At 42.2% G+C, this 15,744-nt stretch overlaps 1 protein-coding gene across 1 annotated transcript; it reads left to right on the plus strand.

Annotated features, from left to right (window-relative positions):
• The first annotated feature begins 1,003 nt into the window (after positions 1-1,003).
• Positions 1,004-13,662, plus strand: dnd1 (DND microRNA-mediated repression inhibitor 1). The gene is made up of 5 exons (XM_071920074.1): positions 1,004-1,024; positions 2,244-2,349; positions 4,391-4,716; positions 12,348-12,480; positions 13,112-13,662. Exons 1-5 carry the CDS (start codon positions 1,004-1,006, stop codon positions 13,660-13,662), a joined length of 1,137 nt encoding a protein of 378 aa, XP_071776175.1.
• The last annotated feature ends 2,082 nt before the right edge of the window (positions 13,663-15,744 follow it).

Genomic DNA, 15,744 nt, shown 5'->3' on the forward strand with positions numbered 1-15,744 from the left:
CGACAAAGAAACAAAAAGCTTCATTTTATATATTGGGCCTTCAAAGTGCTCTGTGAAACTAGGCCTGGGATGGCTTGTGTCCCTGAAATGAGAAAATTAAAACTTTGTCGAGGTCAAGATCTTTCCAACAATGTATTTGGTTTAGCTCTATGACAAAGTTTTAATTTTTAATGTTGTAATTCAGTCCTGATTACACCAGGTCAATGTAATTAACTACCAGGTAAAATAGAAAACCAGCAGGGTTGTGGTAGCACCAGGACTGAGAAGCACCGAACTAGGAGGTAGAGTAGGGCCATACTACCTTAAATCTATGGTCCCGATGACAACTAATAACGGCCATTTAATCGGCTGATAACATCCGAAGCGGGTAACATAGGACCCTGGGACAGCACATATGTAGAACTGGTGAACATAGGACCCTGGGAACATAGGACCCTTTGTCATGTTCCCATTATGTGCCATATAAATCTGGGGAACATAGGACCCTGGGAACATAGGAATGACTCCTGAGTATCAACATTGGACTGTCCAAAGTGTTAGCGTTTGCCATTCTTTGAAAAAAAACAAAAAAACAAAAAAATGGATCTACTATTGTCTCTATTTTCACACTTAGATTAACTTTTACTTTTTTTTAACACCTATTTAAATTAAATTAAATTGCATGAAATGAAAGGCTACTTATAAATTACTTTCAATTAGAAACACCAAAAAGATTTGAGTTACAGGCTCCATTTTAGTATTATTCTGAACCAAAGTACTTGAACGCGCGAATGAATTGGCGGCTCGTCGACTTCTAGAAGTTGTCCTGACTCGTTACGTAGGCTTCTTTTAATTGGAACTAGGAGCCTATGAGAGGCGGTTGAAGGCAGCATTATTTGGGATGTCTGATTCGCAGGCCAATAGTTTTCCTGTAGGTGCGGCCAGGCTGGGCCAAACCCCCCACACATTAGCCTGCACAGCAACACACAGACAGAGGCAAGACTAATAACAACTAACGGTGGAGATGGAAACCAAGCGGAGTCAGGTAATTCATTCAAGTTTTCTCCTGTTTTGGTTTGATGTTTATTAAGTTATTAGTTACATGAATAGAATTCCGCGTGTTTCCAAAGTAACTGGGTCGTTTGAGTAGCCTACTGTTTGAAGCAGGTATGATAGCGACTACGAGACGCCAATCGGTTTGTTTAACTTGGTCCTGCGCAGTTTATCAATAAGGTTGCAACACGTGCGTGTCTTATTACAACGTAAAGCTCTTCCAACAGTTTGATGTTTGGTGTGTGCGCATTGTCTTGTATTGAAGGTAGTTTTGCAGAGCTATCACTTGAGCTCACCTGTTCCTAATTAGGGGAGACCAAGACCAGTTGTAACACTAATTGCTTTTTGCATTACAACACAAAATCTATTGATGGAAAACGCCTGTTTTTTCTACATAGCCTCTGTCTTATCTACCAACAAATTCAGGGTTGGAAACTTATGTACCTAGTTCATATTCTCCACAATTAGTGTGTAAAGACAATAAGTAGGCCGACATTTGTTCCAATTGTCAGTTGTAATATCAATGTATACCAAACTGTGCAATATCAATATTTCCTATGTGCAATAATGTGAATTCAACCGTTTACTGTAACTGTTTACTGTTTACTTATTTCTTTATTATATCTTGCTTTTTACTGATGTCTTTTTTACTTGCTTTTGCACTATCCCCTTTGCTGCTGTAACACTTTAAACACTGGCGGGGGGCAAGGTGGGGCACAGACTCCAGCAAGGGTGGCTCTGAACATGGCATTTAGGAAGGATGTAGGCAGGTCCCATTGCTGTGTTGAAAGGATGTGTTTTAATCAGATCAATGATCACAACTATCTACGTTTAATTTCATGGTCACCTAAGCACAAGGACCTATCCAAAAAGAAAGTTAAAAACGTACGTCCTTGAATTTTCCCCACATAGGAGTATGGCATAGGGATGGGACAATATGCTTATTTCATGATATGTGATATGGGCTTCACGACTCCATACAAGCATGATACGATGTAATAAATAAAAGTTCAGTGACAACAAAGTTTGACTGTGCAGAATTATGTTTATTTCTGAGACAGATCTTTCTAGCAATGGGATTGGCTTGCTAGAATGTAAACAACAATTTAAAAATGTCATTACAAAGTGCAAATAATATAATTTAGACACAGTCCCCCCTACACTGAGCTGCTATTTCTGATGGTTCATTTCCAAACTTTTTTCCACCTTAGGTTCTGAATCTTGAGCGGTTGAAGGCACTGGAGATCTGGCAGAACAAAACCAATGTAAAGCTGACCCAAGTCAACGGCCAGAGGAAGTATGGAGGACCACCTGAGGGTGAGAGAGGCCCCCAGGAGCCTGGCTGTCCAGCTCCAACACTTAAGATAGAAAAGAGAAAATCTAATGAGCTCCGTGGGGAAATTGGGTCATTACAGCAGCAAATAGTAATAGAATACAGCAAAAAAATAAGACTGTAAGTAAGAATAGAGCAATGACAATTCCAACATTTCAAGAACACTCTTAGTTTTGACATGGGGGTTATTTGGCACTTCACCACCATGAAAACCAGAATATACACTAATCACCAAGATCAGATGCAGCTGGAAGAGTTTGTAGTGTTCAGATTTTTACTTCCCATTCATTTGAATGAGGCCACAAAAATAGACTGAAAACTGACATTTAACACGTTTGTGAACATATTCAGCAACTTTAAGTGGAAATATAGGCTATGTATGAAAAAATCAGTACAGCATTATGAGGCTTGATTTGATGATTTGGATATGTGTATTAGTAGCTGTTCACATTATCAAAAACTCCAGATGGAAGAGGCATATGTGGTACAATTAAAAGTGACGCTTTACAAGGTGCCTGATGTTCTGCCTCCCATCTGGCTGAATAGAAATCATTCTTTGCAGCTCCTTTTGAATTCCTCCATATTTACAAGGAAGTAATTAGAAAACAGAGTTCCAGCCCTCATTTCTGAACGGCCGAGTCACGTTCGAAAAAATGAAACACCCGATAAACACAGACTTGTGACCACATAACAATTCATTTAAATGTTAATGATGTAATGTATAAATGCACACCTGTGGCTGCATGACAATTTATTTGAATATTGGGCAAACTCATACTGGTAAATGTGTGTGGTGTAGTAACCACTTTGTTTAGCCACTGTTCAAGAGTTATCTTGCTTAGCGGAAGAATGTTAGGGATGGGACAATGTATTGCAATACAAAAAATGTGACAATATGTATCGTCGGGCAGAAAAATGAATCGGAATATTAGGTACATTTTATTCTGCTGTAGTAATCACAAATGAGACAGCTTGACCATCACAAAGTCACAAGCTCTTCATCGAAATTATATTTGCACTTTCTAATGACATTTTAAAATTGTTGTTTGCATTCTAGCAAGCCAGTGCCATTGCTAGAAAGATTTGTAGCTCAGAAATAAAGCATAATTCTGCACAGTCAGACTTAATTGTCACTGAACTTTTATTTATTACATCGTATGAAGCGGAACTCGTTTTAAAAAACTACTTTAAAGTCACAATGAAACAGCATTTTGAGAGCATCTTGCTACCTTAATGTGATTTAATTCAGTTAGGGAGAGAAAGGCAGTTTGATTTAATGGGCCAGGCAGAGGGGCAGGATTGTTCAAAAATCTGTGATGCTTTTATTGGTTTTTATTTATGCCTCCTTGTACGCAATAAAGTCACCACTAAAGATGATCTGTTTTCCAGGAAGTATAAGTAATGAGATTTTGATATAAAAATACATTTTTGTCATTTTTGGCCAAAAATTATCAAATTGGTGTAGGGTTAGAATGAGATAAAAAGAAGTAATTTCAATTTGACATTTCTTAAAACAAGAAATAGTCCCTGTCCAGTGTTATTATCTAGGTATTTGGAAGAGACATTAAACATATTGCTTACTGGCTGTTTCAAATATATCTGAATGTAATATTTCTGATGTAAACTACTACTGTTGATATTGCATGGATAGAATTTTGTGTACATTCAGTAGTGTGTTTTTAGTTTTTATTCAATTTTTAATTTCCTTATTTTACTCTTCCTGATCTCACTTATTGGAGCTTGTCTTGTGATATGTGTGTATGTTGTGTACTTGTGTGTGTGTGTGTGTGTGTGTGTGTGTGTGTATATAGTGCATCAGTGATGTGCATAGTGTCATGTCTTTGTTATATGTTGCATGTTTTTTTTTTTTCTTTCATTTTGTCTGTGATGTTTGTTTGTGGATCTTAAACAATAAATAAAATGGTTGAATTCTTTACTTGACTTTGTTGACTTGACCATGTGATTAATTGACCAGATAATCAGGCAAAATGAACCATTCTCATCCCCTGTCCATCCCCCTGGTAGTCTGGGAGGGCCCCACCCCAGGAGCCCGCTGCGAGGTCTTCATCAGCCAGATCCCGCGGGACGCCTACGAGGACCTGCTGATCCCCCTGTTCAGCTCCGTTGGGCCGCTCTGGGAGTTCCGCCTCATGATGAACTTCAGCGGCCAGAACCGCGGCTTCGCCTACGCCAAGTACGGCTCGCCGACCCTCGCCTGCGACGCCATCCGCCTGCTGCACGGCCACGCGCTGGAGCCTGGCGCTCACCTCAGCATCCGCCGTAGCACAGAGAAACGCCACCTCTGCCTTGGAGAGTTGCCGCTTAGCACCAGGCGAGAGGAGCTAATACAGGTAGGCTGCGTGGGTGGGCTGTCTTCCCCTTCAGATACTGCAGGATCTCTGTTGGGGACAGTGTGAGAGATTGTTGCTGTCTGAAATGGAAGAAAAGTGGTAGCAGTGTGGTAGCAGTGTGACTTAATGGTTAGAGACACTGTCCTGTAATAGGAATGTCGTAGGTTTAATTACCCATGATACCAAGTGTTTTCCCTGTTGACATGTAAGCTAGACACTGAATCCCTACCAGCTACAGACTCACTGCTCTGTGACAGACTACACCCAGGAGAGAAGATACATTTCACCTTGGTATATCAACGAAAAATGTTATTACCTTATCAACAAGCACTGCACACACTTCAAATCAAAGCATTATCCAGACAAACAACGTAAGTCACACTGACAAGCATATTGAAGCTGAATGGAGGCTATAATCATAAAGAACAAAATAAGAATATTATGTAGGCTGAGGCTACAGTATTAGTCTATGTAGGCAATGCAGTTATGGCTCGTAAAAACCTGCTGCATTTTCATCTTGGCATTCTCATATTCCAATATTAATCCGACTGAAATAACGTTTCCAAACTCCAAAGGAAATAATCCTTTATGTAAACAAAACCATGTGCGTTCTAGGTAGCGCAACATGATTTAGTGAGATAACCAAAGCACAAGACTCAGACTGTTGCCACTTGCCTGTGTTGTTGAGTCGAGTTAAATAAATGGAGACACCCTCCGAAGTAGAGTTGTCACGGTGGTGCCTTTTGACACCGGTGTTGTTTCCCCCCTCAACACCGGCCATACCGGTTATACCGCCTGTCGCCACTAGGGGGTCTAAGCGCTAGCAAAATCAGCGTCACTACAATGAAAGTGAAACTTAAAATTCCTCTCCAAACTGTATTAACGCATTTGTAAACGTAACACTTTTTAATCAGAGATTTATAACACTGCTCAACACTCAGAGAGTTAATGTGAGTGCAGTGCAGATTCTGGCATATTGCCCTTCTTTAGGCTACCATTGGATTGTACTGGACACATTACTGTCACTAGGTAAGGATAAATAATTAATCCTATTCATCCTAATCTGTCATATTAGTGATCAGATATTAATGATCAGTATGTTTTTAGTATGTCCATTTATCATTCAGTAGCCTAACTTGAACATGGAAGCTCTGAATATGTGCTTTTATTTTACAAAATACAAAATAACAGTATTCCCGGTGTGGGGCTAATAACACCGGTGTGGACTCCAAGACCGTATGCCACCGGTAACACCGCCCACCGCGACAACCCTACTCCGAAGATATATATCCGTTTCAGTCTTTGTTTTTGTATAGCCTAAGTGAATGTTCTTAAGAGAGAGAGAGAAATGAGACTTTTCAGTTGCCTCTCTGCTGTTAGGGTCTTGACCAGACCTTAGATCGGGCCCAAAAAAACAAGCCCGACCCGACCCGAGCCCGTGCACGTTCTGTCTGAGCCCGGCATGGGCCCGTCCCATTAGCTGCATTTATGGGCTCAAGCCCGGTTTAAAACCGAAATTTTCTTAGTAAGTTGGCTGTTTATAAGTAGCTAAATTAATTCAGAGTTGTTTGAATGACAAAAATCTGTTCAGAATTACATACGGGATCTTACTGAATAGCCTACTTCCTCTCACAAAGGACTCGCAAAGCGAGTGTGGTGCCGCAGCGAAAACCCGACACTTACATTTCAAATCGTAACCTTTGATTGACTGGGGATAAAAACATAATTGACACAAGGAATTAACAATCAGACTTTGCGGATTACAGAGAAATTTGAATGACAGAAATCTGTTCAGAATTACGCACGGGATCCATGGTTATCAACCTGCCTGCGTGCGCACGGCGCCAGAGGAGAGGAGGAGACGCTGTGCCGCTGCTGACTGAGATGTGAATATGTATCGATCACAGTGATTGATATATATATATATATATCTATATCTCTGACCACGAGAGCGGCCCGGCCCGGCGAGGAGTGCAAACCATTATGTAAACAAACGCACATGGCTCACGTGTTTTGCGTCATCGATCGGTTTTTGCAATCGGCGACTATAAAGCATTATCGGAATTCTCCGATCTCATATATCGGCCGATTCCGATTGCTGATCGATCGCGGCATCCCTAGTACAAACCAACTGGTTACATTCCTCCCTCTCTGGTAGGAATGAATTTGTCTTTGTGGGGGGTTCACAGGTCCCAGACACACCAGTCCTTGGGCCCCATCCTGTTCACCCTCGATATGCTCCTCCTTGGATGTCATCAGCCAGCATGGGATATCTTTCCATTTCTACGCTGATGACACCCAACTATACATAAAGACCTTAGGGAGATCAAGGCATGGATGAAGCACAGCTTCCTCTAGCTGAACAGTGGCAAGACTGAGGCTCTCCTAGTTGGCACCCCACATCAGGCCCAGCTCTCTACCATAACTCACCTCACCGTCTCTGGTCAGAACATTCCCCTCTCCACCTCAGTCTCCAATCTTGGGGTTATGTTCAACCATCACCTAACCTTTGAAAACCACATAAAAGACCTCTGCATAGCCTCCCTCTACCACCTCAAGAACACCTCAAAACTCTCACACCTTAACTGTCTCAGATGCAGAGAAGCTGGTCCATGCCTTTGTCTCCTCAAGGCTGGGCTACTGCAACGACTACTGCTCTTCTTCAGGATCCCTGGCAGTAGTCTCCAGAAACTATATCCAGAACAGCGCTGCCAGGATCCTGATGAGAGTGCGTAAACACCAACACATTACATTACACCCATCCTGTACTCACTGCACTGGCTCCCTGTCTCCTTCAGGTTTGAATTCAAGATACTTCTCCTGACCTATCAGTGTATCCATGGACTTGCACTCCCCCACTTGAAAGAATTGAAAACAACTTAAATAATTAAATAAATATAAATTAAACATGGCAATTTAAAATAACTGTAATGTCTCCCATTACAATCATCAAGGCCCTCGACTCCGCCCAACAAGGTGCAGAGATCTATAGTATGAGGGGGAAAATTGAAATGGACTAGGGCCACTAAATCAAGAGAAAATTAGATAAAATCAGGAAAAAATATCTACCCCTTAGGGCAAGTTACTACCTTAGTTATTCCCTTAGGGCAAGTTGCAGCATGTTAACTTTGCTAGGTTTCAAACATGCACGTTGACATGTTACCACATTCCCTGATGTGCTGAAGAGCCTCTCCGAGGGTGAACTAGTGGCGGGTATACAAAGGTACCTCCGAGCTAGTTTGCTCAGCTTTGGGTAGGTGACCTGGTGGAGTTTCCACCAAGCCAAAGGGTCTGCCTCACTGTCAATGGTGGGGGACAGCAAGTAGCTGTTAAGTTCAGCTTCAACAGCTTGCTCCAGCTGCATGGAAGATGCGGTGGGAGTGGGGCCTGGATTTGTTTTGAGCAAACTGCCCAATGATCGCTTTGCCTTCTTGTCGCTGGGTGTCCATGCTTTGGGCCTCAGTGTTGTCAGAAGGTATTCCCTCCTAAACAGAGAGACAATTAAGAATACATAGAAAAATACACATGTTCCATTCACATTCAGATAATGCACCATCTGATTACAGTATGTGACATCTTGTATCCCACCAGTGCTCATGTCATTAAAATGTATAACCTAATTACCTTCCGTGCTGTTTCTTTCATTTCTGACATCACCCTGGTCTTGATGTCTTGGACTTTTTCGCTGCTGATGTAGCTGACCTTGAACCTGGGGTCCATGAAGGATGCAGTGTCCAGAAGTTCTTGTGTTGCTGGGTCATCATACTTTTTATTCATGTAATCCAGGATTTTCACTTTAATGGTCTTGGTTAAATCGGTGTCATCTTCCTTTTCTGCAAGAACTAATGTCTTCAAGAGATGAAGGGCTGGTTTCACATATGAAACACTCACATAGCTTTCCTCGGAAAGAGCATCAGTAAATTCTTGCAAAGGGTGTAATGCCAGGTTTACAGACTCAAGTACATCCAGGTCCTGCCAGGAGGGAACCAGATGCCGTGTTTTTCGGTCTGCCGAGAGGACATCAGAGATGGCCCGCTCCTGCTCCAAGACCCTCTCCATCATCTTTTGCCTCGAGCCCCACCTGGTTGGGCATTCTGTGATGAGTGAGTGCTCTGGGAGGTTGTGCTCCTGTTATGCTTCTTTCAGTGCCATCTTCTACTTCCAGCTGTGGGAGAAATGTCCCACCAATTTTTTGCAAAGCCCAGCAGCACGGGCAATGCGGCTGTCATCTTAACAGCATTTTCTGGAAAGAAGACATGAAGACACTAAACCTACCAGTAATCATTGTAGCCTAACTGCAAAATATAACAATTTTGTAATAATTACAAAGTAATAATTCAGAGACTACATACTAGTTAACTACAGTAATTACAAAGTAATGATTCAGGGACTATGAGACAGACTACCATTATGTGACATTTAGTAGTAGTTTAACTACTACTAAATTGAGCATGAGCTCAAAATCAATACGTTACATACAAAACAATAGACACAGAGGTTCTCAATGTATGAGGCTGCCTCCCCTAGTCTGGCGCCCCCCAGGGGAGGCACGAAGATAATTCAAAAACATTAGCTGGATGTCAAGCTCAAGTGTTTCCCAAACTGTGTGCCGTCAGTTTAGTTTATTAGTTTATTTGACAGGGACAGTGCACATTTAAAATGTGTCAGAATTAGCCAAAAAGGCTAGTTTCAGAGCTGACCATGCAGTGGGGAAAAAAAACTACGATTATAATTGTCATTTTTACATGTGCGCATTGCGTTTGCTATTTTTTATTCCAATCAATAATATTCAGACAGTTGCCTAAATGCCATCACATGCTTTCCCCCCTCTTGGGCAAGGTTGGACTTGGGTAAAATAAAGCCTGTGAGAACTCAATCTTTGGCTATGCAATGCAATTGACAACAATAACATTAGGTAATAAAACAGGCATGCTTGAATCATCTCAATGAATAATCCGGTCTGTTCGGGTTACAAAATAAGACTGCAATAGATTACAATAATGCCACGTAAAGCAAATGTATTCATTTACACTTACCGATGGCAAGATGCAGCCTGTGGCCAAAACACTAAAGTCTGACCCAGTGGTTGAGTTCGGTGGTCTTCACAACGTTTGACCCGTTGGTGGTGATGCAAACTAGCTGCTCTTCCCGCAAATGCCAGCTGGCCAAAGCCTCACGTAGTTCACACGCAATGTTTTCTCCGGTGTGTTCTCCGGGGAAGTAGGCTGTCTGTAGACATTGTGTTTTCAGTTCAAAGTCTTGATCCAGGAAGTGTACAGTGAGGCTGATGTAGGGCTCTGTCGTTCAACTGGACCAAAGATCTGTGGTACAGGCGTAGTGTTCAACTTGACCCAGTTCCGATTCCACTGTCCTCCTGCATGTGTCGTACATTTTTGGAATGGCGACATGGGAAAAATAATTCTGTGATGGAATCTGGTATCTTCGGTCCAATTTGTTTATCAGACTCACAAAACCATCTTTGGTCACTGTGTTTATAGGCATCATGTCCTTAGCCAAATAACGAGTTATGGCCTCTGTTATTTCTCTGTGGCGTTTGGATGTTTTGTCATAAGGAGTCACACTCGCAAAACTCTGAGAAATGGACTGTTGTTCCAATGATGGCAAGGTTTTAGATTTGCTGCTACTCAACGTTTGTGGTTTTGTGGTTTAGCTAGTTTTGAATTGTTTGTGTAGTTCTTTATGGTTGTATTGCAGGTGGTGATGGAGGTTGGTTGTGTTTCCTCTGGAAGTTGCCACAACTGTTTGACATGTTTTACACAGTACCTGTGTTTGTAACACATCGTCTCTCCTGAATCCAAAATAATTCCAAATAGCAGAAGTGCTGTTCTTTTTCATCACGAGGTCTTCGTCAACCACATTTTCCTCGCTCCTTCCTCAGCCATCGTGCTAACTAACCTCGCAGTCGCCACCAAATTGACACCAATTAATCTGAGGGTAGCTGACGGCTAACGTTAGCTGGGGCTTCATCTGATTGGCCAATGCATGGCCCATGTATCCAGGGCTCCATCTGATAGGTCAAATGTTTGCATGCTGAGTGTGAATGCATGGCGCATGTAAATACAATGATTTTTGTTATTCATCGCGTTTCAGGCAGTCTTTTGCGATGTGTTTATCGCGCATGTTCATATCGCAATGACGATGAAAATACGATTTATCGGTCAGCACTAATTTACACAATTATTTAGCTGAAATCGCCACTCTAGGTAGTGTAGATGGTGAGTAGATAGTGACTGAATTTTTGGGTGAACTATTCCTTTAAGCTCAGGTGCACCCTATTTTTGGAATGCCCTTCCTGACCACCTGAGGGCAGCACAGACTCTGGACTCTTTTAAAACAGGCCTCAAAACCTTTTTGTTCAGGAAGGCCTTTTCTTGACTTTCTAAAGTGTGATTCTCCGACACATATTTGACAACCGTTTTATTACTTTGACTTGACTCAGACTTACTTGTGACTCGGATGTATGGCAACTTGAAATGACTCAAATTGCAATGTTTATCGCCAATGTGTGTAAGCCCATCACTATTGTGTTTTTTGGTTGAGAATAGTCTTATAATCTCACACAGCTACAGATTTCCATTTAGATCTCAGTGTACCATCTCAACATCAGGTTGATTCATTAGATTTTATGTTTACATTTTATGATTTTTCCTATTTCCTATTTTAAAGTTGCGCTAAGTGATTTTCCGACCACTAGAGGGTGACAGAAACCGCAACACATTTGTAAATAAAGCACAGCAAAACTACTGGACTACAGAGGCCCCTAAGGACAAACCGTGCATAAAGGCTAATAGCTAAGCTAAACATACCATGGAGAATTGTTGCCGGTTACTAGTCTTACTTTGCCAGATTTTTCTCCCGCTGAAGGTTACATGTCCCACAATGACAAGTGAAGAGGTAGGTAGCAAGTTTACTAGTTTAACAAGTGTACTTGCTTGTTTCATCGATTCCGCCATTAGGAGAATTTTTTCACGAATGGGACAACTAAAAGTTAGTGCAAATAGAATCCTGTGCTGTAACAACACTAATCGCACGAATTCCCTGAAATTAACCAATTAACGAGCTATATTATTACCTTTGTGGCAAGCTGGCTCCCCCTCGCTCCTGCTCTCCACGGTAGGTCATATTGGTATCGCAATGCCTGCTGGGTAACCCTCGCTTTTAAGCCAGCACTTTAATTGCCTCATTTTCGAGGGAACGTCTGAGACCTGAACAGCCAGTCGCCCTCGCTTCATTTGGCTCACTCAGTAATGGGACACCCTCCATCATGGCGGCGGCTCACGGGAACGCGCAAATCCGAGGGTTACGAACCCCCTGCCCCTCTCACCATATAAAACCGCTTTTCTCTCCCCAACAGATATCCCATGGGGTTACACTTTTGAATGAGCACTCGCTCTGTTATATCCCGCCCCAACATCCTTTTTCAACAGGAAATACGTTAAATTACGGCAAGATGCTCTCAAAATGCCGTTTCATTGTGACTTTAAAAACTGCGTCCTCCACTAGCAACCCCCTTGCTGGTAAAATAGTTTGCAAACACATAGATTTTCTTCGTTCGTTCGTAGAATTAAATGAATGATGAAAATGAATAATGAAATGATCTTTGTTCCAAGGTGCTGCGTGGTCTGACGGAGGGGGTGGAAGGAGTGTCTCTGAAGGCTGGGCCTGGTATACAGGGGGTGTTGGCTGTGGTCATCTTCTCATCCCACCACGCTGCTTCCATGGCCAAGAAGATACTGGTGGAAGGTAGGTGAGCTAGACACTAGAGTTAGTGAAAATCAGATCTGGTCCAGTCAGTGTAGTCCACCTCTGATATGATGGATATGATGCAGTTTGACTGACTCCATATTTATTGTAGAATTGATCAATACTACACTGGTTGTCTATGGGAAGCCCTTAACCTGAACTGATATAAGATATTTGAGATATGAGATAATGAGATATTTTTATCAGATTCCACAGATTCCAAGTGTGGATGGATATGTAGTACTAGTAGTAGAGGGTAACTATGTAAACCTGTTAACCTTTATTTTTTTTTTTCCCCACTGCTGGCAGCTACCTGTGCACTTAGTTATGGCTGACTCAATTACACTTCGCTAGGGATGCACCGATCTAGATTTTTGGAGCCGATACCGCTTTCTGATATTCTGCCAGCCGTATCTGCCGATAATGTTTTTTTTGATGATTGGTATCATCAATCGGTTCCCTTTATCGGCCTTCAAAATGATCCAATCTCATATTATGAGTGAATATGGGCCAATCGATGGGTGCATCCCTAGGCTCCGCCTTGACAGTCTCTACCTGTCACTTGAATGGCGATTTAACAAGTGTGCCCTTAATTCCTGCTGTATTTCCACACCCTCCTCTTTGTCTCCAGCTTTCAAGAGGCGTTTTGCCTTGACTGTCTCTATCAAGTGGCAGTTATCGGTCAAGCCCAGCAAGGAGGATCCGGCATCTCCGCAGCGACCCCCAAAGAGCCTCCTGCCGTCACCCGTCAAGCCCCCCCGCCGCCCCCCGAATGCCCCTCAGCCCTCGGTCCTGCCTCCTCGCCTGGTCCAGCCTCCGTCCGCCCCCCCGGGCTTCTGCAGAGCGGTAGGAGGGCCCACCGCCCCCCAGCCGCCTCACCCCCCCTGCTCCTCCTCTTCCCCCCAGGGGCCTCTAATCACGGTGGAGCCGACATCCTCGGTGCTCCTGCTCCATAAGGTGTGCGAGGTGTTCGGCTGCGGCCAGCCGCTCTATGAGCTACACTACAGCCATGCAGGGTCAGACGGATTCCTCTACTTCAACTACAGGGTGCGCGTCCCCGGGGTGATAGTGCCCTTCACCGGCCTGGTCACGATCCTGCCGGGACCCACTGACGCCACCTTGCAGGAGGAAGCTCGTCGGGCCGCGGCCCAGCAGGTCCTGCAGGCCATCTACAAGCACTAAGTAGCTGGCCCACTCTCCAGCCAGTTAGTAAGCTATACATCACTGTACCGCTCACTAGGTACCGCTACATATATCTACCTCACTGCAGCGATGTTTCAGGCTTTACCATCGTTTATGTTTTGTCATTGATGTTTTCTAAAAGAAAGACATGTTTCATCTTGTATGTAGTTTGTTGATTTATGCATGTTTTAATTATTGATGTTTATGAAAGTAAGACTTATTTGTCTCATTTGAACTTATGTGGTTTGTTTTATGCATGCTTTTTTATTCTGTGTTTTAGTATTGGATTGGTTTCTCATTTTAATTAAATGAGATTTGAGATGAAACTGTGATGGAGTTGTTACATTAAGAAGGTAGAAAAGAGGGATGACTGATTACTCTTTTATGAATATGATTGATGAATGACCACTTACAAAAAACAATAGAAGAGTAGAGTAAGAGGAGAGTTACAGCCATTATCAGGCTTGGGAATGCTGGCAGGTTTTAGTTTGGGAGTGCAACATTGGTGTGTATCCAGTTCATTCCTGGTTCGCGATATGTAAAGTCAGAGGGCCTTATTCCCCAAACTTTTCTTAAATTATTCTTCCTTTTATTCTTTAGAACAGTGTTAACGCAGAAACAGAATTCATAAAATATGCACATTTGTTCTTTCTTGAGTTGATTTTGTCACAAAAGATACAATAAGCACTGCTGATGCCAAAATGACACCAAATAGTTTCAGTGCTACAATATGTAACTTTTATTTTTTTTTTTTACATTAAAATAATATAGGATGTATTATATCATCAGTATGTAAGTATTGGCTTTATAATGATGTTGGGTTGTAAACCATTTTGCAAGTAAGTCATAGCAACATGAAAGAAAATAAAGAACAGAAAAAAGTTTCATATTGCAGCCTTAAAAAGAAAATTTAGAATTCAGAAATAGAAGTTTTATTAACTGAGGTTAATGCAAAAGGAGAGACATTACCTTCACCAACTAGGTTATGTTTTCGCTCCTGTTTGTCAGCTGGAAATCTCAAAATCTTCTGAACATTCCATTTCCATTAAATTTGGTGGACAGATAGGCCTTGGGCCAAGGAACAATTGATCAGATTTGGTGGTGATCTGGGATTTCCGCTGTTAGAAACAAACACAGATGGAGACTTTATTCCAAATCCTAAGCTTCCGGGGTTAAGAAATCAATTTAACTTAAGTGATAGCAATGATGTGTTTGGGTGTAAAAGCAAGTTGGAGAATCAGTGTTGGCGGAGGTTTTCGTACTCAGTGTTCCCTCTAATTTTCAAAAGCTAAGGCGTAACAGGCACTGAGAGAAGAGCATGGCAAGACATTAAAGATGCTGTGTACGCGCCGTCGTCTGAGCACCGCACACTGGATAAGAAACGGTTTGACATGAATGTTCAGATGTTCCGGTGGAGAGGAACGCAATGGTGGAGAGCCCACTGAATATGTAGACGGCTTGGATCTTTCCCTTTCAAGTTGTAGCTCGAGGGTATGACAAAGATCCATACAGATCAGCCTTGGTAAATCTGAAGTTCATCGTGAGCCATTCATCACTGTCTGCAAAGATGCACTTTCTCTGCAAAGCCCTATTTGGCAAGGAATCCAGTAGCAGCAAATGCACCATCCTCAAAGTGTCAGAGCCGACTCACTGCTCATGGGTCTTTATATACTGTTAAACACTGTTAAAATGGCATGCATTCACAATTAGCATGTTGGTCTACGTTCTGTTAATTGTGTTCAGATAGTCTGTACACAGAAACATTCATTATTATATCAGAGGCTATTGCCAAATATAGGTCTTAAACCATACAAATTGTTTTATATCCAGTATACAGCCTACAAAGAATAAAAACGGGAACAAAGGTTCAAGATGGCAGCATGTTCCCATCAATCATTTATTGGCCATTAAATGTTCAAATAAATGACATGTTTCTTCAATCATTATTGGCCAATAAATGATTCAAGGGAGCATGTTCCCTGAATCTTTTTTCCATTATCCCCTAGGACTGAGCACCCCTTTCCTGGTCAGTTGTATGCTTTTTAAATACCTCTGTTGGATGGTGGAAGCACTAGTATCACG

The sequence above is a fragment of the Centroberyx gerrardi genome, chromosome 16 (genome assembly GCF_048128805.1).
Source record: "Centroberyx gerrardi isolate f3 chromosome 16, fCenGer3.hap1.cur.20231027, whole genome shotgun sequence".
Taxonomy (NCBI): Eukaryota; Metazoa; Chordata; class Actinopteri; order Beryciformes; family Berycidae; genus Centroberyx; species Centroberyx gerrardi.